Consider the following 27686-nt stretch of genomic DNA (forward strand, 5'->3'; position numbering starts at 1 on the left):
AACTGTTTTTCTTTGAGAGAGAAGTCGATTGCGCATCATGTTACAGTTGACCAACCTCTCTATATTCTGTTGAAGCCGTTTTTATTTCGCTGCACTTGCTGATCGCTTTAGTGTCTGTTGAGTTCTCCTTGTGGTTTGTATCTTTTGCAACGCCACGACACTTCTCAGAAATGCTACTTAACACACAAGACGAGCTGATTTCTTGTATTTCTCCACTTCAAGCTGCAAATGGTCCGTGGAGGACGCATCAATGGTTGTTTCAGTGCTGTTTCCGTGTAGTGATAACAGAAACTACATAGTTTTTGTGTGGTATGGTATGTTTTTGGTTTGTGTATTTAATAACAGATCACAGTAGGTGAAAAAAACTAAACATAACTACTTTTCTAGCTCTTCGTGGTTTCATTCATCAGTTTCCATTTTTTGTAATCTGCATTTATTAACTACATCTTGCCTCATTTCTCTTCTCTTTATATTTGTATTGTGCTGATTTTCCTGCCATTTTGTTTTTCTTTTAAGCTCTCGCCTGCTTTCCAATTTTCATACACCATGTTGCTTTTTTTTTTAGTTATTTAGGTAGTCAAGGAGCCAAATGTGCCAAACATGATTCACACCTGCTATTGTGCAACACTAACACACACTATACTCCACTTCTTTGGGGCTTGTGGCTTCTGGCCTCTTCATTTAACAAAAAACACTATTTCTGTCAGTCTTTCATATAAAATCCTGATAGAATGCAACAGCTTTTAACCATAAAACTGTACCTCATACTGGAAAATCCCTGGAGTAACGATAAAGTTGGGGTAAGTCACCACCTGACAGAGTGACACAGTAATGCAGATTTATTACACAATGCCATTGTTTGACATTAGACTGTGAACATATGTTGCACCTTGTTGACCTCCTGGTTTGTTTTCGCAGTTGAATCCCCGACTCTTTAGTGTTGACACAGATGTCAGATTCAGTAGTTGCTAAGCACTATGGACCAAAACTGTATATGCCTGTGTATAATATTTAGTAGAAAAAAAAGTAATGCAAAGCTATTCAACTCCCTTTGTAATTATTGTAGAACAGATTTTTTTAATTTTTTGACTTTCCTCCCCTAGCCTGTGTGTTTATATACTGTGTTGTTATGGTTACATCCTCTAAAAAGCTCATGTTTTTTTCAAGTGAAGAAAAAGAATCACTCAATAGAACGACACCATATTGGGGCCGTTGTAGATTGGGGAGAGGGGAAAAAAGAACTACATATCCGCCCAATAACTCATGAAATTTCAGAATAATCTCTTTTTTTTTTCTAAAGAAAAACCAAGGAAAGTTCTGAGCTCCACCTTTTAAAAAAAAAAGACTCAGACTCATGTATTTTTATTATTATTATTATTATTATTATTATTATTATAGAAAATTTCTGAGATTAATCTCAAAATCTCTGAGACCAGTTTTATTCTCATATGTTTTTAGATTTGATATATTTAGGGTTTCATATCATTTAGGCCACCTTAAAGTCTGTTTTAGAATTGATTAATATGGTACTGAAACAATTAATCGTGATTAGTTGCGATTAATTGATTATTTAAATAATCGTCAACTAATATAGTAATTGAATTAAGTGCTGAGCCTTTCACATGTTGTCAGAAATATTGTTGTAGCTGCAGATGCATCCTTTGCTACAATTGTTAAAGTGTACACTGAAGGATTTTTAAAATACATTTTAAGCAAAAAAAAAATGTTTATTTTGATATTCAAAAATGTTCTAAATTATTTGTTTTTATGCACTTCTTTACATGTAGCATTATATAAAAGAAAAGAAAAATCTGCAGAATGCGCCAGTTTTTTAAAACTCATTAATTGACAGACTAATTAATTACTGAAATAGTCATTAACTGTAGCCCCTAGTTTTCTGTTTCTTTGTTAATTACGTGTTTATTATCTGGGCTCACTGGAAGAAGAAATGCTGACTCTCAACATTTAAATATAGACTTTAAATACTTTTCAAGTTTATAATTCTCAATCATAGGATTCACTCTTGAGCTGCGTTTGTGTGTAAAACATTGAGCACTAGTGCAGTATGAAAGGTTCATTATCAGAGGCTTGAATTGAAGTTCTTTGTTGCGTTTCGCTCCTCGCTGTGTGTCAGAAGCTTCTGGCTCAGATCACTAGCAAATGTGGATCCTTTACGGCTCAGTGCTCACTTTGTGCCCTTACCCTCTTGACCTCTTTCATGGAACAGTAGGATCGTCGAGTTGGATTAAGAATAGCAAGTCATAAAACTCTGCAGCCTGAGTCGGATTTTGCCCTTTCCAGACACGTAGCATTCTGATATCGCAAGGTGTATGCAAACGCATGTTGAGTTCTAGTTTCTTATTTGCATAGGCTAGGCTAGGTCAAGCACCAGCGTTCTTCGCAGATCCATACTTTGCAAAAGAATGCGGTCTTTTCCCACGCACATGAACAAACAGCCTGTTTTCACCCAGATTCCCTCCCTATCTTTTATCTCTTTTGCAGACAGGATCCTTAGGAGTGTGTGTGTGTGTGTGTGTGTGTGTGTGGGGGTGTGTGTGTGTGTGGGTGTGTGTGTGTGGGGGTGTGTGTGTGTGTGTGTAGGATGGAAACTGGCAGTAAGGTGCTAAGAAATCTGGAAGATGAGTCAGGTCAGTAGCTCTGTTTTACCACATCATAATTCTGGGGAATTAATAAGCAAATATGTTTTTTTTCCATGTGTTTTAGTCTTTCTTTGACTGTCTGGTTGATTTCTCTTTTGTATTGTATTAATATTGGCTGATACCAATATAGAGCCGATACCATCTCGGCCAGAATCATGCATATTTCTATTACTTATTTTGTAGTGTGGAATGTTAGAAAAGGCTTTCCTCTGTTGGATTACTCTAACAGAGAGAAATAGTCAACAATAAGTATGAAAACAACTGACCCATTTATTATTAACCAATGGGTCAGCATGTGGGATACAAGCACTGCTGGATGGAAAACCTGGACTGGACTACATCCTGGAGCGGAATGCTTCTATAGACATGCTTATATCAGAGATTTTAGATGAGGACTGATATAATACTAATTTTTTGACAGAAATCGGACTGGGACTCCTGTATTCTTTGAACGAGACATTAATTTTTAATCCATCAGAAAATGAAAGATTTACAAGAAAATATCTGTGAGTCAAAGCGTATATTTCTAAGCCTTATTTGATCAAACAAAGTGTTTCAAAGTACATACTGCTGGTTAATTCGTTGTACGCTGGAAGTACTTCATTTTGATATTTTTAATCGATACGAGGGTGGAAAAATCACATTTTCGATATTTCACCTGCCAATTACTGAACAGTCGATTAGGGAAATATTCATGGTTTAGCATTGAGGCCACTGCTTATAGCTAACCCAAGTTTTGTATCTTTATAACTGAGTTAAAACAACAATCAGTCAGAACATAATTTCCCAGAGCTTGCTCTGCGTAATATTTCATTTGGTTTTCAGATGACTCCGAGTGTTTTCGTGTCTTCATGGTAACAGATGCATTAATTTTGTTGAGCCAGAGACTCGACGCAGACGGATCTGTTTTCCTCCAGTCCGCAGTGTGGAATCATGCAGTCTGTCACAGGCACTGCAGTGAGCCCAAACATGATATGACCTAAATAAATGAGTTTAATAGAGGAGAGCAGGAGTGAGCCATGGAGCAATATTTATCCCCCTTGTGTGTCGTCTTGTTTTCAAACGCAATACCCGTCTGCAGGCTACCACTTTTCCAATATGCTCATTGAAGGTTAAGTGTTTGTATGACACTTGGAGCTGTACTTTCACTGCCTAATTTTCGGGTTCATGCTTAGAACATTTTCGCTTTTGTCATGTTGCCACTTCAAATTTTTATGTACTTTGGGGGGATTTTGTTTGTTATACCAACACAAAGTATACATACTATGGTGAAAGAATTGGAATATATAGTTGACCTCTTTTTTGTTTTTGTTTTTCCAAATTAAAATTAGAAAAACGTGTTGTGCATTTATATTTAGCTGCCCTAAGTCAACTTCTCTGTCCTGGCAGAAGAACCACATTTCACACCATTTCTGGGTTTTTTTTTTGTTTTTTGTTTTTCTAAAATGACCTCTTATAAATCCTTTCTAAAGGCCAAAGTTGTGGAATGAACTGATAATAGACAAATCTATTCATTTTTGCAGTTCCTATAGTTATCATAGGTTACCTTGTGTGTCGTTTTAGACGGTTGGCCATATTTTGGTCGGTTGCAGTTGTGCCAAATTCTCTCCGTTTTGTGATGATGGATTGAACAGCGCTCTGAGATGTTTGAAATTGCGTTGTTGTTTTTAAAAAATATCCAAACATTGCTTTTAACTTCTTTACAAGCTCATCCCTTATTTATCTGCTGCATTGTTTGGTTTCTAAGTGGTCCAAGAAGGGAGCCTTGAGGAACCACATAGTAAAAATTTTTTTTTACTGTTTTTAAAGAAGGAAAATAAACTTTTATGAGCTTTACATCTTGTTATAATGTTATTCTCTCATTAAATACACATGTGGAGTGTGGGTTTGATTTCTTTTTTTTGTTTTTCTTATGCATGTTTGAGAACTCCCCGAACCCCCTGACTCCACCACGTGGCTCCTTCAGACTAGCCATCAGCAATTAGCAAACACCTGGTGGAACTGCACATCTGCTGATCTCATTGTGTGAAATATTTCTCAGTCCAGTGCTCCAACAAACTTAGTAGAGGAATCTTGATGTGATGACATGCTGAAGGCAAAGCGCTGGAAAGAGCGGGAACTTCTTAAAGAGACAGAGGCCCAATTTGAAGGCATTAAATTGCGAAGTCAAATTTCTTTTAAGTCATGTTTAATATAAACAGCATTTCTTTCTAACAACTAAAGGTGACATAACTAATTGATTGTGTTCTAAAATGATACAATTAGATTAGGAAACACACAATATCGGCGCTTTACATTTGTATAGAAACGTTTCACATAGAATCCAAATTAAATTCGCTGAACTTTGTCATTGTGTAGCGACTAGGTGTTCAGAAAAAGTTTCAACTAGAGTAATTTCACAAAATCAAAATTTTTGCTTCACAGGACAAAAAGTAACCCTGATAGTCAGAAAACAATATTTATGAAACAAATATGCTTTTATAAAATTAGGAGCTTCAGCAGTACACTTACTACTTGAACTCATAGTAGTTAATAGTTTATTTCCCTTCCTCCCATTGCCTCCTAGGTGTTATCACAAAATCTTAGATTACACATTTCAAATGAATTAACTGCGTTGCATTTTGACTCAAGTTGTACGTGAATCATGCGTGTGACTCACACTTACAGAGCAACTCCGACTCTGCGTTCTCTGTCACAACTACTCTCTTCCTGTCACAACAAGAGGTTTTGTGGCGTTGAGGTGTGCTTTGGCGTGATCGAACCCGGAAAGCTTTGTTTGTGTCCTGCCTGCAGAACTGGAGCCTGGCATGGACAGATAAGAAGAAAACCTCAACCTGAAGCTCACTGTCTGCTCCCAGGCACTGCAGGACACATTTCATTATGCAAGCAGTCAACCCGAGTGTGTGTGGGTGTGTGTGCAGGTGTAATTCTGCTGCTCATTCTTGCTGGTGTGTGTTCGTGGACGGTCGGCTCTCCTGGATTACAGACCTTAAATCCCGACAGATCCTCATCAGTTCAGAAGTCAGCGGGTACAACTCGTTAGTCCAGCAGTTTGCTGTACTCGTGTGTTGGAAGGGGGATTTCACTGCCGAGTGACTTTTGGTCCCCCCAGTTTTCTCGTTGATCTGGGAGATTTGAGCCAGGCTTGATGGACGGACCTCTCACTTCTAATTTGGATCAGCAACTTTTAATTGGGGCTCTGCTTTTCTTGTGTAACTTAATCCGTGCTCAAAGAAGAGAAGAACTCCACATGGCAGTACTGCCACTTTAATTAAATGTGCTAGTTTTTGTTGTTGTTTTTTTCCCCCCCATTTATTTCCTTGTTTGAATCTCATTGAAGTTCATAAAGTTATTCTCAGAGAACATTCCTTATTTTGTTTATTTATTCATGTAATTATGAAGTAGAACAAAATTAAGGATGCATTAATTTTTTTTTTTTTTACACTCCATTGTTGAGCAGGAGAGCTAACAAAGGTCAAAGTGAAACCAGGATGTGAGCTCACAAACTGTGTTCAGGTAGTAAATGTGCTCTGCTCTTCTCTGTAGGCGTATTGTCTTCCAAATAAATGTGTTGACCTATAGACTTATATTTAAACTATTTTTTAAAACTGCTTCTTGAATCATATTTTCTGTATCTGGTGAAGTAACGAGTAAACAGGGCTGCAGCTGATGCATGATTAATTTTAGTTGTCTGAATTCTCATCATTTTTTCTCGCTTACTTCGGTAGTCAGAGATTATTTTTAACTCTGCTTTCTGTTGGGACATCTCAGTAAATAAAAACATGACTTTGCAAATATATTTTCTTCTCCTATTTGATAAGAACTGAAATTTAAGATCTAAAATACTGAGTTTGAACCTGAAGTATTTTTGTTCTTTTCTTGCTAGCGATCTTTCCCCTTCACCCCCAGTTTGAATAACCAAAAGACAAATTGTTTTAAACAGGCTTCACTTTGTAAAAAAAAAAGTATGTAAACTCCAGCTTACCTCAACTATTTGCTATGAAAAGACAGTTATTTGTTTTTTTTAAGTCAGAAAAGTTATATCAAAGGCTGTGTTCAATAATTTGGTTCAAATAGTTTAGATTTTGAACTGTGTTAAACAAATATGTTTTACATTACCTAAAACATGGCATATAACCATTTATTTAATCTTATTATATAAATATTCCTGGAACTTGTCATGTATTTCACATGCGTCTGATATTTTATAGAATTTTACGCACAAACCTGTTTTTGTTTCAGTATAAACTGATGGAATTTGATAGAATATGGAACCTTATTGAATTATTCTAAATAAATGTTCTGTTTGTTTATGGACTTTTGCTCTCGTCAGTCACATAATCTGTAGACCACTTTTAATAGATGGATTGGTTTCTGAATCGAATCGTGCCCCTAAAAAGCCAGCTTCTTTAAATGAATTCCCTTTCTGCCCTTCACAGGGAGCGCCGCGATGAATAAACTACGGCAGAGCTTCCGGCGCAAGAAAGACATCTATGTGCCGGAGTCGAGCCGGCCTCACCAGTGGCAGACGGATGAGGAGGCAGTCCGCAGCGGCAGATGCAGCTTTGCAGTCAAGGTGACTACAACCCCGTTTTGTAGCCGGAGTTCAAACACGGCTGAAATCACTTATTTTACAAACACAACTTGGCTGATGTTAAACTGTGAAACAACCGAACCTCAGAACTTCTCCTCGGTATCGGACTCCGCTGCGATTAATCAAAAGCTCTCAGAGGACGTGAGCGCAACTTTAATCTAGCTTACAGCTCTGTTAAAGATAAACACAATGCTTCCTGATCTTTACAGCTTTCTACCATAACTTGAATGAAGGTACACTACGATATAAAAATTACATTTGATCAATATTGGCAACAGTAGAAGGCCGGTCTGTGCAAAAAAGGGGTTAGTCCATGTAGCAGCACTCTGACCTGCTCTTCTGCAATTGATGAAGTGGAGAGTTGGTCTTATTTTGGCAACAGAGTCTTCCACTTTTGCAAACAGAAGTGCAACGGTACGCTTCCTCTCATCACATGGGGCCGAATGGTCACCTCATCTCAAGAAAAGGGAGAACTGAAGACCTGGGTTTTGTGAGAAGGAAGTTTTTGTTTTTTTCCTCACACAAAACTGACATTTGTAAGTCTTTATTTGATGGAGATCTCCCCGTTTTACTGCAGGGTTGAATTAATGATGAAATCTAAGGCTTTAAGGTTACAGTAAGACAATGTAGAGATTTGTGTAACCGCAAATTTGCATTTAGACTGTTTAAATCAGACATGCTGAGTCGGTTCCTTTTTTTTTTTTTTTTGAGGTTCAGCAAAATTGTGGTAATTAAATCTGGCTTCAGCAGCCACAAGATTCCACGTATATTTTCAGCTTTAAAATCAAGGATTCATTCTTTCCCACAAAGTACATAAGGCAGGATTTATCCATGAGCAATTAGTGATGCACCAATCACACTTCTCCAGGCCGATATTTGCAGTTTTACTTGACTGGACACAGAAAATGTTTGCAAGTCCTTTAATAAAGGTAATAGTTTTAAATCCAACAGAAAACAAAAAATAATTGCAACATTATCACAAGTTATGCATCATAGAATGCATCTCAACATCCAATCCTTGTTTAATTTGTGGATTGTTTTCAGTTATTAACAATCTTGAACAGACATTATACAGTGCAGTTTTCTGGTTTAGTTGAGACGCTTACATAAATAGAAAAGATTAAACAAGAACATTTCCTTTCCTCTGCTCTTCCTCTCATTACGGGACAATGCAACCTACCATGCTGCTCCTCTGTGTCCCTCCTCCCCTTCCTGTTTCCAGACTCCCTCTCTAGGTGCCTCAGAACGAGGCGAGTTGTGTGCAAGTTGTTGCTGTGAAATTATCACCAACATTGGTGCAACTATCACCAATGTTGTGTAGCACACCGAGAGCAGGAGAGGATGGACGACTGCATGTAATTTTATTTAGGGGCAAAGGATTATGGAGACAAATTCATAACACCTTTTTAATAACTGTATTAGTAAAAAGGTTAAAAGTATGTTTAGCTTTATTTTTAACAAATTTGAACTTCTTTCGAGTGGGTCTGTTTCATAAAATCCCTGAAAGTTGTGTAAAGCTCGTGATTTTAATAAGACAAAATGTGAAAAAGTTCAAGTATGAGTACTTCTATAAGGCACTGTGGTCCATTCTTTATGGTCCTTTTTAAGGTGTTGGAATTATGGAAAATCAAATTGGCGGAGTAATTTGCAGCAGCGCTCTGTGAAACATGTAAAACCAGAGTGTCCACGCATCCTTAAAAAGTCTTAAATTCAAGCATGTCTCAGATTCACTTGATAAAATGCATGTTGGATTTAAAGACATTAATTACAGGTCTTTAAATTCCAAATTTAGTCTCAATTTTTGTTTTTCCTTTGGGCTTTTCTGCTTCATTGCATTCTGTGACTCGAGGCAGTTGAGGCTGCCAGTAGCTAGCTAGTAATGTACCCTCGCTAGCTTGCTAGCGTTTTTATGTCCATCATGGGAAAGTGCAAATATATTGCCAATTTGTTGTGTTTTGTACATTTCTTCCACAACAGAAGATAACGTTCTTAAAAAATCTTGAAAGTGTAGAATTATGTAAATTTAACTTTTTTGAGCTTTACATCCTGTTATAATATTTCCTCATCAAAAACATACCTGAAATGTTGCTTTGATTCTTTCATGCATCCCCAAGGCAACCATTCAGCTGTGCAAAGCGCCTTGGTGGACCTAGTGCTGCCTTCGAGGACAAAGCTCCTCGTCGAATTTCCAAGCTTCCGCCTCACAGAGCAGCTTTCTCCCACCCCTTCAGACTAGCCAGCAGCAATTAGCAAACACCTGATGGTACTGTGCATTTGCTGAGCTCATCTACTAGTGCAACACTGTTAAAAACCTTGTTAAAGAGTTAATAGAGGAGCCATGCTGTGATGATTTCCTAATGGCGGAGTTCAGAAAGAGCAGAAGCTTCTTAAAGAGTCAGAGGCCTAATTTCAAGGCTTTAAATTAGGAAGTCAAAATGTGTTTTTAGTCATATTTGATGAATACAGCATTTTTATAACAAGTGAAGATTACATAGTTTCTTGATTGTGCTATATCAAATAACTGCGGCTTTAAAATACACAATGCTGCCCCTTTAAATTAAAAGAAAGCCCGAGAAAATTCTGTTTATGCCATTTAATATTTTTAAAAACCCTAATATACGGCGTAGTATTTACTGCGACTCCTTGAGCCGTCTCTGTGTTTTCTCATATCCTCTCCTCTCTCATCTCCCGGCTGATCCAAGTTTGGAGACACTACAGTGCTTTCATGGTCCCGGCTACCCACGGCCACCTCCTCGCATCAGCATTGTCCCAACATCCTACGTTTGTAGTCTGCATCCGCGTAGATCCGATGCATGTATAAAGGCACACGCGTGTTCTAATACGCTTGACAGGGTGACTCACAGCTGTTACGTCACATTCTTAAAATAGCAGAGCCGGAGGGTGGGGTGACAGGCATGGGGCAGCGACACTTGCTTTGTGTGTGTATGTGTGTGGGTGTGTGTGTGTGTGTGTGTGTAAGGAAAGGGTAAGGACTTCCTCTCTTGCCCAGCACGTACAATAGCTTCTGAAGAGGTCAGGGTTGTGAGTGGAGAGACACATAATGATGCTGTTTGGAGTCCAGGAGGAAGGAGGGAGAGAGAAGGAGAGATATTCAGGCTAGAGGCAATATTTGTTCTGTGTTCAGTTGCACTTTAACCCAGATTTGTGAATACATATGCATATACTGTTGACAGAAACACAAAGGCTCTCCTGCTTAGTCTTCATCTCATGGCATTGTTTTTGCACGCTTGTCTCCAATGCATGCAATTAGAAGGGCCTTTTACTTTTTAGTGTGTGTGAATGCACAAATACCGTGTTACTTTCAATTCCGTGTAAAACTCAGCTCATGTGCAAAAGCTTCAGTGTCACTAGAGATGGGTTTATTATATTTGAAGCAACCCTCTTGGGTATCATGAGTCTGGGAGTGAAATATAGCTTTATGACTTGCCACATCATGCCTGAAGGATTATAGGATGACCAAAATCCTTTGGAAAGGTTTGCAAGCATTACTCTTGTGGGGTTTTTTTAATGAGCTTCTGTGGTCACACAGTCCAGAATTACTAAAAAAAAGTTTGTTGCAATAGATTTTCACTCCATTTTTTGAGATTTCGGAGAAATCGGACTCTGATTTTTTTCAGTTTGGTCAACTAGCCAATCAAAAATAAACATCAGTAAACACAACTCTTGTCCCTATATTAAGAAACAATCCCTATATTAAGAAAAATACTTGAGACCATTTTTGGTACAATGGAAACAATTTTGGAAGGTAAGAGGTTCTATCTAGTCAAGATCAAAATCTATAATTAAGACTGCAGTAGAGAGTTGTGAGAAAACTGTGGACTTGGTCTGAAAATTTTAACTATGAATGCAAACAATTAATTGACTTACAATTCATTGTCAATTAATAGTTTATTAACTTAAAGTAGGTGGTAATTAACTAAGAACATTCGCTTAGAGATCTTCTTTTAGTGTTGTAGTTTGGCCCCCCTCCAGCAGAGGGCATCCCTGGTCATCCTTAAGCAGAGCCAATTAATAGAGAAACAAAAATGGCGGGGGCATCCCAGAACAGGAAAGGGAAAAAGTCCAAACAGAGTCCGGTGTGGGATGCAAAATGCTCTTTATGTGGTTCTGCTTTGAAATTTAAACACTCGACTAGTTCCTTAAATTTAGTTTCAACTTAATGGCTCTCATTCAGCTGAGCCGCATGACGGAGCAACGTCAACTTCTCATTGAAAAGTGACTGTGAATGCGAGGATGGTGTGACGGCAGAAATGGGAAGGGTAACGCAGAAAAATTATAACACAATTGACAAAGACATGTTGCCAATAAGCACGGTTGATTTTGTTCCTGTTTTATTATGTTTTACAAATATGGTTCAACAATTTTTGTTTATTCAGTCAGTATTTAATACAGCAAACACAAAATAACGTTAACATTTTTGTATTTTATTTAACGTATTATGAAAAATGTTGCCCTTTATATTATGAAATGATGATCGGTCCACTTGAAGCAAGAGTAAAAATGGCTGCTTATCAATTAATCGTTACAGTCTATCAATAAGATCAATCAGCTTTAGTTTAACTCATTAATCGATAACTTGCATTCCTAATTTGAACATATCTAAACATTGATTATTTGGAAATTTCATTATCTTGGGGAACATTTGACCCAAATAAGATTTCTGAAATAATCATATTTTTACCATTTACTGCCTCCCTTATGTACACTAGTTTATGAATCTGAAAGAAAAAGCTGAAAATGATGGCACCAATGCATCTGAGCGAGAGCATAGAATGACTAATAGACAACGCCTCAGTCAATCTGCTTTAACACATCAACAACACGGTCTAATCTTTTCACAATCTAGTTTTGTCCTACTGCCCACTCTGATGTCAGACTTATGGTATTACGTTTTCTTGGAAATACACCTGAGACTGCTGTTTGGCAATGCAATATGGATTAACTGTGGTTATTGCTAAAGACAGTTGTAATCGTCAAGTATGTTTCTTTTTATTTATTTTTAGAATAATAGTAAATCCGTTTATAAAAGCTGTTTCCTCCAATAATCTAAAAACATAAGTAATTGACTGCTCTTAGAGGGAAAATAATTTCTCAATTCTGCTTTTGCAATCCTTCATTTTCTTGAAGCGAAATCTGACCTGCCAAAACATTCACACCAGCCCTGTGTAGTCCGCTTCAATCGGACTCTAGTCCGTTTGCCTGGAAAGTTTGGGGAGGCGTGAATCCGCAATCGCAAAAAAATCGAGGGTGGAATAAAAACTGATAAGTCTAGCGCTAACTGGTCTTTTACCAAAGACAAAGAGAAATCCTACAACTGCTAAAAGCTGACAACACTCCATTTTTGTTCACATTTCATGAAGAAGGAAGTTGATATTGATATTTTGATATTGATATTTTGTTTTGCTGTCGTTTCCTTCAGTAGTTCTTGGTGAGGCGCCACCACAGGCGAAGAGGGAAACGTGTTTTTCAATTAGTTTGGTTTGTTTGACGCAATGCGCTGTGAACGCGAACCACAGCAGTGGAAAAGGTTACAAATGTTGCAATGGTGGTCCTCAATAGTAAGGAGTCTACCGAACAATCAGGTGGGAAAATTGGCCACAAAAGTCAGTTGACTGGTGCATCACTTCATTCACTTTTCTCAAGAAACTTTAGAGGTTGTCAGTTTCTAAATGTAATAAATTAGAGATCAAGTGAAGGAGCAATCAAACCTCAAAGTGGTGGGTTGTTGGATTTCTTTTTTTTTATCAGCAGCACAAGGGTGGAATATAAAAATGAGTGTTCGTCACTAATAGAAAAGGTTGTTACAGTCCGAGTAAGCCTCTTTCCATCTCTTTCTGCAGTACTTGGGACATGTGGAAGTGGAGGAATCGAGAGGCATGCACATCTGCGAGGACGCGGTGAAGCGGCTTAAGACGGTAGGTATTACAACACGACCTCTCTGTACCTCCAGGAATGTGGCTACTAAACACCAGATATTCCACCTTCTCTCTTTTACTCTCTCCTCAAACTATTTCAACCTTTTATGGCAACTCTCTCTCTCTCTCTCTCCTATCAGTGTGTTTGTTCTTCCATTGTTTTATCTTGCTTAGTTTTTTCCCCTATTCTTAAGAGGTTGAATCAACTTCTCCACCCTTGCCGGCCGACCCTTAAGCGCTCCTCCTCCTCCCCTCGGCCTCTCGATAAGCTCGGCCTCGGCCTCGGCCGGAGCAGCGAGGTCGGCATGTACTTCCTGCTCCCGTAGGATCCGGCAGAGTTGCGCAAAAAAAGGGAACAAATTCCAGAGAGGAGGGGGAAGAGGGAAGCAATTTCTTTTGCATATCGTCAGTTGTTTGCCAGAGCTCCACCCAGGTCATAAACTCCCAGCCGGTGGATGAGACTGATTCTCTGAAGTCAGGGCCAAACCTGAGTCGGCAGGTTTGGCGGAGCTCGCCGTCTCCCGTCGGGTCCCACCTACACGCATTAACGGATTGTGTCTGAGTTTAAGCACCGGCCGGGAAAAAATTGTTCGCCACATGTGCCGTCAAAGTTTCGGCTTTAGATTGAGCTCACTTCAGATAATGTATACCTGTCATCCAGTTTGCTCTCCATCAGTACAGACTTAATTTATCCTGCAGCTGCATGAAGAGTCTTTGAGTCCTGCTGCATTTTCTACTCAAACTGCTGAAGACTTACTTGGTCCTTGACTCTTTTGCTAGTGTAATTACGCTGAAGAGCGTGTTCATTCAGCAAACTGCCAAACACCAAACATTCTTAGTCTATTCAAATGAAATAGATACTAGTTAAACATGCATGTAAAAGCGACCTTTATTAATATTTAAGCACCATTCTCCTTAAACTAAAGTTTCTCTTTTTAGTCAGCGCCTCAAACTCGACATCAGTGGCGTCACTAGATCTATTTTAGGGGGGCTAAAACGCCTTAAATATTTTAAAGCCTTGCTAAATAATTTGATGTTTTTTTGTTGTTATTATTGGTTTTTGGTTTTACAAATAATACAGATATGACCATTTAGTGAGTTTATATAATCACATAAAATATCAGTTTTAACTCAAATATGAGGCCTAATACTCCATGAAATGTTCTCAACTCCCACTAAATAACTTGGTGTTTTTATTATTTACAAAAAAAAAAGCAACATAATGTCGCCAGAATGAGTTTAAATAATTACATAGAATATCAATGTAACTCTAATATGATCATAAGTCTGTGAGTGACAATAGTCTGGGCGATCTGTGTAGCACCACAGGAAAATCACAATTATCTTAGCAACGTTTGCTTGCAAGTTATTTTATTACATTGATTAACTGTTTGCAGTCTTTTTTTTTAGAAGTAGAGTTTTCTTTTACCCTTAACATTATTTCAAATATGGAACAGCAACTTCTCCATTTTCACTGCTGTATGAGATATTTTCTACTTGCCCACTATGTTTGTTCACATCCTGTGTGTCTCCTCTGTGTTGGTCATTGGCACAAATAAACACACTACTAAGAGTTGCAGAATTTCTTTTTTGCTTTTTTTTTTTTTTTTACAAGACTAATTTATAGCTCACCAACTTTTTTGGGCATTTCTCCAAATATGGAAGTACACCATAAATTATCATTTTTTTCCTCTAAAGGTTCAATTTGTATAATAATATTTGAAAGAAAAAAAAGCTCTAAATTTGATTTATTTTATTATAAGTATACAGTCACGAATCATTAATTACAATCATGCCTAAAATTATTCCTACACCCCTCCAACAAATGTAGGTTTACACTAGTCATTTAATTTTACCAACATGTAATTGCTGACAGGAAGTACTATTACTGTTTAGGAATGAACCTGCGAAACTCCAGACTTAATTCTGATGAGCCTGTTTGCTCGCTCATCAGAATTACAATGGATCAATTTCAGCTACACCTGATTTATTTCTTTTTTATTTTATTTTTATTCCTTTTGTGGTCAGATCTGAGTAGCTGCTTAAAGTTAAGGGGCGTGCTGTGGTGGCGTAGGGGATTAGCACGCCCCATGTTTGGAGGCCTTAGTCCTCAACGCGGACGTCGCGGGTTCGACTCCCGGTCCCGACGACCTTTGCCGCATGTCTTCCCCCCTCTCCTCACCTTCCTTCCTGTCTGCCTACTGTAGAAAAAATACGAGCGCCGCAAAAAAAACTCTTCGGAGAAAAAAAAAAAAAGTTAAGCATAAACCAAAAAAAAGGAGTTGTGTTTTTAGCACGACTACAGAAAGAATATTTGTCTGAGTTAAAGCGGGTTACTTTGCTCTTAACCTCACATAGATATTCTTAAATCACTTTTAGATGGGTCATCTTCACTCCGACTCCTTATGCCAGACGGTATTGTTAAAGCGCGGCTGTCAGACCAAGGCCAGCCTTGAACAAATACAATTAGCAAAGCCTTCTTCGTCTTCACTAAGTCTTTAATAAACTGACGGTTGCCAGGTGACAAACGCAGTCGCTCCGTTTCCTCTGAACTAACATTAATGTTGGACAGGAAGCTGGTCTCTTTTTTTTTTATTATTATTTTTATTAATTTTAGATTCGTTACAATGCAAAGAACAAAGAAGAAACCTGTGCCGCCACACACATACACACATAAAAACAAACAAACAACAAAAAAAATAAACTACAACAAAATACCCCACATGCACGAGAAAGCTGGTTTCTGAACCAGCCTTTTCTGTGGGTGAGCCGTGCTCGGTCCTAAACTTGCAGCTTGAAGCAGGCCAAGGCGAGCCGCAGGATCGCCTTCATTCTGGCAGCTTCACTGCTGCCAGTGAGGAAGAACAGTAGCGGTGAACCGAAGCACGCATGAATAAGTAGAAGGCGAAGCTGGAGCGGATGTGCCCGAACGTTGAACCGAGCTGGACGGAGTCAGCCGGGGAGCTGTCAGCTCGGCGGTGTCGTCAGCAGCCTTCGGGAGCGTAATAAGGAGTTTTCTCACAGCTCTGTGATCCGTGACTCAGAGGGGAGGAGGAGGGGGAGGAGGAGGCTGCACTGCGGCACCATCAACCTCCAAGCTGCCCTCTTGTGCTGTCATTATGACATCACTTCCTTTTGTTTGGCGACTGGGGCTATGAGTTTCATCAGTTACTCAGCTCACAGTGACATGGATTTCGTTTCTCTTCCTTTTTGTCTGCGTGTGCTGCTTGGGTGTACACCTTGAAGATGCCGACATAGCGAAAGAGTCTTTCTATTCATTCAGTCAGTAAATCGAGTTCTGTGCGTTTTTAATGAAAAGTCGGTGTGTAAGGCTGAAAAGATGTCCGCCGTTTCTGAATTGAACGCTAAATTTGAAGTGGAATGAAAGCAGAGTCCTCATCTGCTTTGATGTTAAAACATGTCCTGTGGTCAGGAACACTCTGTCTTGTATGTTTTTTTTCTAATGCTTGAGGAAAATGTTGTAAAGCGTAAAATGGTTTCACAAAGACCTTGCACAACAGGTGTGCAGCGGTTCTGCGTGTCCTGACAGAGTTTGTGGCTCTTTAGATGGGAGAATTTCTCCTACTCAGCATTAGACCCGATCTGGGATGATAACCTTCCATAAAACATTCAAAACTGAAACGTAGCAATTATTTCTACTGCTGTCAACATAATAAGCATTGATTGCCACAGTTGTAACATTACAAATAAAATGCATTTGTTATTTTTCATTGTGAAAAAATATCTAATAAATTGAATTTTATGGCAATTGATTTTGTGGAAATGAAAAATAATTTTGCCATTCTACTCTTTAGCAAACCTTGTATACACTTAGCTGTGGCTTATAAAAGTCTGTGTCTCTTCCACAGTTTTAAAAGTAACATTGAGACAACAGGATCGGTTTGAGAAAAGTTTTCATCCACATGAACCTACATAAATACGCCCTTGAGCGTTGTTTTGGACATGCCAAACACATAGGGGGCAGTGTAGCTCAGAGCTAAAACCTGTCAGCCAATCAGATTGTTTCAAAACAACTTTCTGTTAAGAATTAAACATGGCGCCCGGAGGTTCATTTGTGTGGACAGATATATATTTTGAACTACTTCTTAAATATTGTCTTAGGATATAAAGTTATTAAAACACAAAATGTTGTCAATTGGGAATTGTGTCAAGTGTGTGGATATATTGGCGCGTTATTTGTCACAGAATGTAATTCACTGGAGCCTAAATCTGCATTTTGCCATTTACACATGCAAATGAAATTACGGAGTTTTCTCAAATCTCCACTTTGGTCAGAGTTTTTATAAATAATCGTTTTTTGTGTGGATGAAAGACCAAAATGCAAAAAAAAAAAAAAAATTTTGTTTTCCCAGACGTGGACTAGGCCTGATATTAGCTTTTAATTACTCTGCTTCTGTAGCCAACCTTCTGTGTGCTCTGTTTAAACATCATGGTGATTCATATCATTGATGTGTATTGGATGGATTTCTCTTTCTTGTAGACTGTTAAAAAGTGCAGCCAGCTGACCAACAGTGTGCAGCCGCAGGTGTGAAAGGGGCCACACTGCCTTACTTTCCGCAAGCAGTTGTATAACAGATTTGTACTGTTTTGAAACTGTAGCTTCCTAAAACTTTGCTTCACTTTATCGGTAAACGGCCCACACCTGCTCACCAGGTGGTTTTGTACATTGATGTCTACAAAGTGGCTTTCCTGTCTGGGTCATCTCATTTTTTCAGACACTATTGACTTCATTTTGACCTTTTTCAAAGCCTCTTGTCTCTTCCGCTCGGAAATGTTTTTGCTTTTTATGAATGCTGAATGACCTTTTTCCGTGTGTTATACTTTCTGTCCTTTTCAAGCAGGTTTAAATTGCAGAGAAATGCCTCCAGATCCAACTTCCTCCTTTTCTCGAGTTGTAGCGCTCTCTTTACTCTAGACTCTGTTCCCCTAACCGTATCCTACTAATACAATCACTGCTCGTCTTTGTGGCTCCCACAGAAACACCACATGCACTAGCAAGAACTCAACTCACAACCAAATGAACGTCCATTTCTGGTTGACATGTTTAATCATGCGTTAACGTGAGGCGTCTGCACCGCGGCCGTGTAACAGGAGCCGAACGGCACTCCTTTTCAGAGTTTATGGGACGGAGAACAACTCGCAGCAAGCATGTGAACGCAGAGAAGGGATTAAGACATGGTCTGGTCTGGTTGGGGTGTTTTTTTTTTTTCTTGTTTAAAGTGGTTGCTGCAGTTTGAACCCGAACCGCCTGACTCAGCGAACAGTCACAGGCTTGAGCCAGAGGTCAGTCTTCCGTCTGCAGCAGTCTGTTTCTGTCTGCTGAGCAACCGCGGACGGATCGGATCTCTGTCTGAACATCAGACGAGAAAGAATAAAATGGGACTTGAGGTTATCCTTTCCCGAAAGACTAAGAGGTAGAGATGGACGACATGGGCTGCTGACAGGAATACGTTTTTCCAGCTTGACAGGCTCTGACCAGAATTATTTGACAATGTTTTGTTTTGATCTGTGTTGCAAGATCTTTCGCTTAAATGCGGTTTTAGAATCGTTTAGATATACTTTGATTTTGTGGGGAACCTCAAGATCCCATTGATGATCATTAGTAAACACCCATCGGGGGTCTTTACCCCAACTTTGGAAACCAGAACTTTAGGAAACGCATACATTTCTGTGTATATTTAGTAAAGCTAAATATACCAAATTTCTAATATAACATGCTACGTTAAGTTTAAAATCTACACTCTGTAACTATATTCTTTTTAAAATAATGAGTCTTTTCAATGTGGAAGTTGTATCTACATTAAAGTTTGCCCTTTTCCCCCCACTTTAAGTAAGACATTTAAAAATAAAATCAGATAAGCACAAAAATGTATGAAGCAATTTAACTGTAAACTGTATTTATGTGACATGTCGGCGGGTTATTCAGGCTAGAAGAGAGAGCAAGACTTTCAGCAGATAATTACAGCAAATAGCTCAGTTTGATGCTGTTTAGTGTCTATCTGTTATAAATTCAGCCTTCTGGAAACCACAGTGATGCTGTAGGCTCTACATTCTCAAGGGAACGTACAGAGAAAGCTGCTTTTGTAAGTCCAACAACATCAATTAGGGGTACATTAATTGCAGATTTTTGGCCAATCACCAACATTTAAAAACCCTGACCTGTTTTGGCTGATACCAATTATTCTTCTTTTTCTCTGGTTAAGTTGCTAAATATTGCAGCCAAGTGTCTAAGTTGGCAAGAGTGGGGCACCTATTGGTTTGACATGTGTCAGCCGGTCGCCGATCTCACAAAATTAGGGAAATTGGGGCAGATTTATTGGTCTGTTAATTCATCGTTGAATCCCAACGTCAATGTCTTTGTTTTCAGAATAGTAAAACTGTGTTTTAAAGCAACCGCTCTCACCCAAAGAGTACGTCTTCTCTCATACCAATACAAATGCATATGCAAATATTTTTATTACTGTTGTTATATTTGAGTTCTTAAGTGATAATATGCTTTAAAAAACCGCCAGCAAGATATCTGTTTCTGTACTAAGCGGTGTCACTTCCTGCTGTCAGAAGGGTTCTGCGGTGAGCATTAACTCTTTTCGGGATTTTCCTTTACGGTTCTACTAACTCCAACAAAGTGTCCCTCTTCCCCCCCCATCAATCCATCCATAGATAACTTTGAAGTGAATTCATGCGGCGCTAACTGAATAAAAGCATCACTCACCTCACTCATAACCTCGGCTTCAACTTCACCAAACCAAACAAGCTTCGAATCAAACCCCATCCTGTTGGCTCTTGTCAATTCTTAGATGACTTAGGTAACATTTTCATGCCTTGTTCTCCCCCCGACCCCGTCTCCTCCAACCCTTTCACCCACCCTCCACCCTCTTTTATTTTTGTTTTTTTTTGTTTGCCACATCCACTTCCAGGACAAGAAATTCTTCAAAGGATTCTTTGTGAAAGTAAGTTATTGCTTTGTGACTCTAAGTGTTTTTTCTCCTTTCCTTCTCACTGGCTTTATCATTTTTTTTTTTTTTGCACTTCACTGTTTGATCACACCTGATGGCTGGAAGAAGCACATGGACACATGGGGGAAATGAGGGGTGGTTAGTGAGTCTGGACAAACACAACGATGCATGTGTCTGAGCAGGTGGGGTGGTTTAGGCTGGGGCAGGGTATCTTTAAGTCACCCATGTGTTTGTGTTTTTGGTATTAACAGGCTTCTCTTCCTTCAGCCCTTCTTCCATGAAGCAGCAATGGAACAGCGGATATTTCCCTTTTCATTGTTGCTATTCTAACCAATAGGGGTCATCACTACCTGCTGCATCAATCCACAGAATCTCACACCAATCCCTCTTTGGTTTCTTGATCAAATTGATCTCCTCCTGCGTGGCACAGATCTTTGAAAACACTTCTTGACATTTTTTTTTTTGTTGCTTTTTTTTACTAGTTGCTATCTCTTTTATTCACAGGTGTGCTCTGTTTGTGTGCGTGTGTGTTTGTCCTAATATTTTTCATGAATAGGTGCAGAGGAATGTGTAAAAATAAAGTAATCCTGTGGGATGTTGGAGAAGCTCTTGTTTTGTAACGCATTGCTTTGTGTGTGTGTGTGTGTGTGTGTGGGTGTGTGTGGGTGGGTGTGTGTGTGTGTGTGTGTGTGTGTGTTTGCAGGCTGGGAAGAAGGCAGTGCGAGCTGTGTTGTGGGTGTCGGCTGATGGTCTTCGTGTTGTTGATGACAAAACAAAGGTAAGCCAATAGAAAACCCGGTAGGAGAAGCCTGGAGAAGCAACTCTAGACTTAAATCCAGTCAGAAATCTCAGTCAATGTTCTTCTTCCATATAATGAAGAATCTGTAAACATTTGAGAACGTTAAAGTACAAAACCTCCTAGAGACAAACCCTCCAAAGATTCTGCAGCTGTAATTGCAGTGGAACGTTTTTCTGGATTTCACTGACTCTGAGGGACTGAATACAAATCCTCAATTTTCAAAAGATTTAGCAAAATGCTTAAAGGCCATATATGATTTCACTTAAATCAAGTCTGAAATTCAAGTATGTAAAATTAAGGCCTTAAATTGTCTTAAATTCATTTTTAAGAAGTGGTAGTTGGCCTTAAATACATTAATCATAGGGCTACATTTTGTGGTAGCCATTTAATTTCTTATATTCTATGTAGCTTTTTTTTTCTCATGGGACTTTTTCTGTCGGGCTAAAGTTTGAGACATATTCATTGCGTTCTGTGACTCAAGGCGGTTGAGGTTGAGGTTACCAGTAACTAGCTGCTAAAATACCCTTGATAGCTAGCTAGCTATTTTTTTACATCTGTCATGGGTAAGTGCAAGTTTATTGTCAATTTGTATATTATCCTTTGTACATTTCTGTCAAGATGCAGGTCTTAAATTTCATTAATATTGGTCTTAAAAAGTATTAAAATTGATTTGGTGAAACTTTCAAAAACCCTATTAATTGTATTCTACCGTGTTTTGGTTTGTCACGTAAAACTTTGGTGAAACATAGGAATATCTGACATTTAAATGCTGTGAAAAAGTTCAATATTTTTTAAGCTGGTCATCTTGTATAGAGTCATTACTCAATCTGGATCAGTAGCTTACAGAACCAGATTTTAGCCTAGACTGGTCAGCTTAGTTGGTCTTATGTAATGTTTACATTTTCTGAAGCACTGAATTTAGTGTTTTCCTTACCTGTAAGCCATAATCATCAACACTGCAAGAGATAAAGTCTTGAAATATGTAACTCAATGTGGAAAGAAAATGTATTTTATGACTTTTGCCTTTTTCCTAATTTTCACATTTGTTTGTAAACAAAACTTCCTTGTAAGTGGTAAAGTAACAAAATGTGAAAATATTCTATGTGTATGTTTAAGCTGTAAATATTGAGTATACTGACCTTATATATTAATTATAATTTTAAAAATCTACGGTAAAAAGGCTCAAATGACCTACAAAATGCAATTTTTTGTCATTATGTACTCTGTGCACATTTATGTGGTACTAATGACTTATTTATATGGAATTAAATAAGAAGTCATACTGACATCTGCTGGAAGTATCTGGTAATGACATTAAAAAAAATCTCCGTTTTTGGGGTCAGCTGTCTGACCCCAAAAACTTATATATATTGTTTATAATATAACTATATAAATAATATATAGTTATTTATAACTATATATTTGAGGGAAAAATGTGAATGAAAGAATAAAAAGATAAAAATAAACTATATTCAATGTATAAATAATGTATTATAGAGTTACAGTAAATCAGAATTTTAACAGCTGTTGACTTTGCTGGTCCAACTTGGTTTTTCAGAGAAAGTTGATCTTTCAAACATGTCAAGTATTAACATGCATGTTTAATATAAGATGTCTATTTTTGAAAATACATTTTTGAATTTTGTTTTGGAATCAGAAATTGTTTCATCTAGTTGATGAGAAAACACTGATTTAAAGACCAAAATGAATAAAATTGAGCTCATGTTTTGATATTATTCGATTTCCCAGCTCTCAGCTGTAACCATGCTAACGATAGAAACTGCTTTCCGCAGGACCTGATCCTGGATCAGACGATAGAGAAGGTTTCGTTCTGCGCTCCTGACAGGAACTTTGAGAGGGCGTTCTCTTACATCTGCAGGGACGGCACCACGCGACGCTGGATCTGCCACTGTTTCATGGCCATTAAAGACTCAGTAAGAACTAGCTCAGTTACCGCTGATTCTGTGCTCATGGCGCTTTATAGGAAGACCTGCTCAAACTTCTCTGAGGACGAGTTTGAGCTGTCGCCTTCGGAAATAAACAACTCGTGTTTTTGACTTTTTGCGGCGCTGCGGTGAGAATCTTCATCCTTTGTGTCGTCAGGGAGAGCGGCTCAGCCACGCTGTGGGCTGTGCGTTTGCCGCTTGTCTGGAGCGAAAACAGAAGCGGGAGAAGGAGTGCGGCGTCACGGCAACCTTTGATGCTAACAGAACCACTTTTACTCGGGAAGGCTCATTTCGTGTTACCACAGCAACGGAGGCTGCAGAGAGGGAAGAAGTCATGAGACAATTGCAGGATGCTAAGAAAGGTGCGTACTTTAATGGTTGGAGAGTTAGACTTTAGAACTCGTTATGAATCTCTTAAGTAGTTGGTGCGAGAGCTGTGTTTGTAGTTTTCTGTCTTTATCTTCCTGTATCTGTCTCTTTTTGTCTTTTCCTTTCTATTCTTTTTTCTTTTGGTCTTTCTTTTAATTTCTTTCTATCTGCCATTATGCCACTACTTTCTTCCATCTTTATTTCTATCTTTTTCTCTCTCCTTTTTTTTCTGTCTTTTTGTGTCTTTCTTTGTCGTCTTTCTTTTTATTTTCTTATCTATCTTTTCTTTCCTTCTTTTGTTGCTTTGTTTTATTTCTTTCTCACCTCAGCAGGGGTTGAGCAGATATAGAAAACAGATGGATTCATAAGGTTTTTTTTCTATATATTTTATTGAATTTTCTCTTTTAGGACACAACAAACAACAAACTTAACATTGTAAACATGTACTTATACACACTTACATTCACTCACGCACTCACCATTCAAACCTGCATTTGTTGAGTTCTAAAAATATACAAAACCCTTTAGATTAAGACAGAGAAAAATAACAAGACTATGTAAATGGAAACTGTAGTCAAGATATCCATTTAAGACACCCATTAATAAGCTCCACATTCAGTCTCTATGATCCTCATATATGGCTCCCAGAGGTTCTCAAAGTCTTGCTGTTTACCCTTGGCAATGTATGTTAGTCTTTCCAGTCTGAGCGAATTTGCAATTTCTTTCTTCCAGAGTCCCAGGGAGGGGTCGTCCATGCTCCTCCAGCATAATGCAATAGATCTTCTGGCTTGAAGAAGTTCGTAATCTATCAATTTAGTTTTAGTCTGTGATTGTTTAAATTCCACTGGGTATATTCCTAGAACACAGATTTTAACCTTTAATGGGACTTTCACCTTAAACAATTCAAATAGACACTTAATAACATCCTTCTAAAACTTCTGGATTTCAAGACATTTCCACAAACAATGGATTCATAAAGTTGATTTCAGTAGCAGTCTCTTGAAACTAATCTTTCCAGAAACTTGCCTCCCAGCTGTACCATATGTAAAAGTCTCAGCTCTTCAGCAGGTTATTACCTCATTGTCTCCTTCTCTTTACCAGCAGAGACAGACGTGAATGTTGTCGGGAACTCTGCCAACAGCGTGACAAACTCCTCTGTGCTCCAGTCAGGAAGCTCCCCGTCCCCCTCGTCCTCTCCGCCTCTCTCCGTAGCCGCGCTGGGGCCTCAGGTGATACCCCGCAGACACGCGCCGGCCGAGGCCCTCGCCCGCCAGGGCTCCTTCAGGGGCTTTCCGGCCCTCAGCCAGAAGACCTCCCCCTTCAAACGACAGCTATCGCTGCGCATGAACGAGCTGCCCTCCACCATGCAGCGAAAATCTGACTTCCCTATTAAAAACACAGGTGATGATTTAAACACATTACTGAAAAGCCTTCGGAAAGAAATCTGAGTATTATAATGTCTGTGCATTGTTTCCCTCTAGTGTTGGGTAAAAAGATTCGCTATGGAGCAAAGATACTTTAAAACCTTTGAAAGTCCTGAAATGGCTGGAATACACTGGCTGATTAGGTTTATTAGTGGTTGGGAATTTAATTTGTAGCCTAAGACTTCTGGTTTCTCTGAGGTTTTAGTAGCAGCTCTTCAAAATGGGAAAGACATGAAAACATTCCCTTGAAGTAAGGCAGCTATGGGTCAGACTGCGTCAGGAGAATTCCTACAACAAGCTACTTAAATATGAAAATTTGACCTTAACTCCAGTGAGGGCAATAATTAAATTTCATCTTTGCCATCAGGCACGCAGTGGGGGAAATGTTAGTAAAGTAAAAAAGCGCGCCATATTGAGGTCATCAAGTTTCCATAGCAACTATCCTATTTACAGGGAGGTATGAAGAAAAGGTAGAAAACGGCATCATGAACTCCTGGAGATTTTGATGAATAACTTCCTGGATGCCTCGTTAATTCCTGCTAATCAATTAAGAAGGACTCGCTAAACTACAAAGAATTATGTATTTATTAGCTTCTGATTTACATTTGAATAATAGATGAACGTCTGTTTTTTTTTAAGAAAAGGGAAACAGTTTATCAGTCTATAATAGGTCAGGTGTCAAAATTCATTGCACAGCATTAAGCCCGTTTATGGATTGTTTTTATATTTAAGAAAGGACAAAAATACAGTATTTTCCTGTTTTTTATAAGCAGATACCTCCTTAAAAATCAACAATGTGTGAAAAGCACAATTCAAATCTAGACAAATGTGACACTCTTGTGTACTGGGATGAATTCTGTGCATGTATTTGAACTCTCTGCATCCTTGTCCCTGCAGTCCCTGAGGTGGAAGGAGAAAACGACAGCATCAGTTCGCTGTGCACACAGATCGCCACGGCGTTCAGCGGGCCCCCTGAGGACCCCTTCTCTTCTGCTCCGATGCCCAAACCGGCATCCTCTCCTCAGTCCCCTGTGGCACCAGGTAAAACCTGTTCCTATCTGCTCTGTGACACACACTCTGGCCACACACTCCCTTTTCAGTGCGATTAGTTCAAATTATGTCAGATGTAGACATTTTGTTTTGATATCAGATTATAAACAACTTTTAATTTGTTCCACACTTCTACACTCTATTTTGCATCTGCCTTTATATTTTAATGCCTGCCTCTCTGTTTGTTCGCTTTAACGTTTCTAACACTTGTGTTAAAGAAGCAATTAGCACCTCAAGCTCCCTATTAACAGCATGGCAGCTTTGCACGTCTAAGGAAAGATCGCCTCCATCTTTCAGAGCTTGCGTCAGCTTTTGTCTCTTATTGGCTTTAGTGAATGGCACCATGCCTGCCTTCTCCATTGCTGCCACTGCCGCTGCTGCCGCCTCCAACCCCGCCGTCCTGCACCCCGCTCTGCCTACGCGAGAGACTAACCCCTGGGCCGCAAACCCAGCGGGGCCCGCTGCTCCAGTCCTCCCAGGTAAGCGGCTCTGCAGGGGAGACTGAGATTTCTGTTCACTCGGAGAGTGAAGTCCACGTCTATCATGGATGTTTCGTCACTCTTTTGATTTGTAAAAAAAAAAAGAATTTTAAAAAGCGCCCTGTTTCTTAGTTTCACTCGCTTGACACAGCCAATCATCTCATTCACCGGTAGTCTGTGCCTTACCAGAGGCATGAAACGTGAAAAAATTTCTAAATTGATCAAGTTTATTTTTATAGAACACTTCAGCAACAGGGCAGTTTAAAGTGCTTTACATCATGAAAACATGAAAACACAAAAACATCATAAACACGTCTTGCAGTCAACAGCTGTGAAAGCCAGTAACAGGCCGTTACATTTTGTCAAGTCCAAACCTCCAACTGGGAGGTCTGGCTGTCAGCCTGGAATGACCGCCTGGAGGCACTCCAACCTGGGATTGGAGGGATGGAGCTCTCCCATCCTCTGGTGGTGGTGGAAGACTCTAAAAAAAAAAAAAAAAAAAACTTTTTGTTTTTCTTTTTTGCCAAATTTTAAACATTTGCTGAATATTCGCATGACAGTTGGATGGAAACACAGCTACTGAATATGATTGTTTTGTAGAGCACAGCTTAACCACCAATATCAGGATATTTAGTGAGAAAAGAAGCTTCTGCACTAAAAACATTTCCAGCGTCTTTCACTTCTTAAATTCTTTTGCATTTTCCTCAAACATAAATAGGTTTGAGGGATTTTAAGTAAACCACATGCATAATTGTGAAATGGCTGGAAAATTGTGCATGGTTTTGAAAAATGTAAAAATATTTTAGAAAATATGGTATTCAGACCCCTTTAATTTAATACCCATAAATAAATTCCAGTGCAACCAATTGCCTTTTTCTTTTTCTGGAGTTTTACTGCGGCATGGTCTATTATTATTGCCACCAACTGGTAAGAAGTTTGGATCAGGACAAAAACCAGCTGGGTTATTTTCTATCAGCTCAGTTACGTAAAAATAACATCAAAGTGCCTTCAGAATATGTTTATAAAAGACTGAGTTCAAAACCAGAGCGAAACTTTTCTTGGTTTTTGTGGAAAGCACTTTATTTGGTGGATGTAAATATGGATGAAGGCAAATGCAGGGAGAGAACACAGTTTCAAAAACCTAGTATCATTTTTTCCTTCTTCACATTTTTGCACTAATTTGTGTTGTTTTATTAAAGGGGCAGTATTATGTACATTATGTATGTATTTATCCCCTCATCAAAAACATATCTGAAGTGTTGCCTTGATTCTTTCTTGCATGTTAGAGAAATCCTTTAATCTCCCGTGGCAACCATACAGCTATGCAAAATACTTGGCGGGACCTACAAGCAGGTCCTCCTCAGAGCTGCAGCTTCCCAGTTTCAGTTCTTCCATCTCTCAGAGCAGCCTTCCCCTGCAACTCCAACACTCAGCTCCTTCAGACCAGCCAGC

General features: G+C 38.9%; 1 protein-coding gene across 6 annotated transcripts in view; it reads left to right on the forward strand.

Moving 5' to 3' along the window:
- Positions 1 to 27686, forward strand: part of numb (NUMB endocytic adaptor protein) — a 56354-nt gene that overhangs the window by 26007 nt on the left and 2661 nt on the right. Inside the window, exons 2-10 of one of the 6 annotated variants that reach the window (XM_032546283.1) lie at positions 7100 to 7236; positions 13116 to 13190; positions 20129 to 20161; positions 20871 to 20945; positions 22760 to 22900; positions 23070 to 23274; positions 24383 to 24682; positions 25603 to 25746; positions 26088 to 26234. In XM_032546283.1, the coding sequence (XP_032402174.1) occupies positions 7111 to 7236; positions 13116 to 13190; positions 20129 to 20161; positions 20871 to 20945; positions 22760 to 22900; positions 23070 to 23274; positions 24383 to 24682; positions 25603 to 25746; positions 26088 to 26234 (1246 nt within the window). In that variant the 5' untranslated portion in view covers positions 7100 to 7110. The remainder of the gene's footprint in view (positions 1 to 7099; positions 7237 to 13115; positions 13191 to 20128; positions 20162 to 20870; positions 20946 to 22759; positions 22901 to 23069; positions 23275 to 24382; positions 24683 to 25602; positions 25747 to 26087; positions 26235 to 27686) is intronic. The other 5 variants (XM_032546284.1, XM_032546287.1, XM_032546285.1 and 2 more) reach the window with 5 other exon arrangements.

This window comes from Xiphophorus hellerii, chromosome 19, assembly GCF_003331165.1.
Source record: "Xiphophorus hellerii strain 12219 chromosome 19, Xiphophorus_hellerii-4.1, whole genome shotgun sequence".
In the NCBI taxonomy this organism is placed as follows: Eukaryota; Metazoa; Chordata; class Actinopteri; order Cyprinodontiformes; family Poeciliidae; genus Xiphophorus; species Xiphophorus hellerii.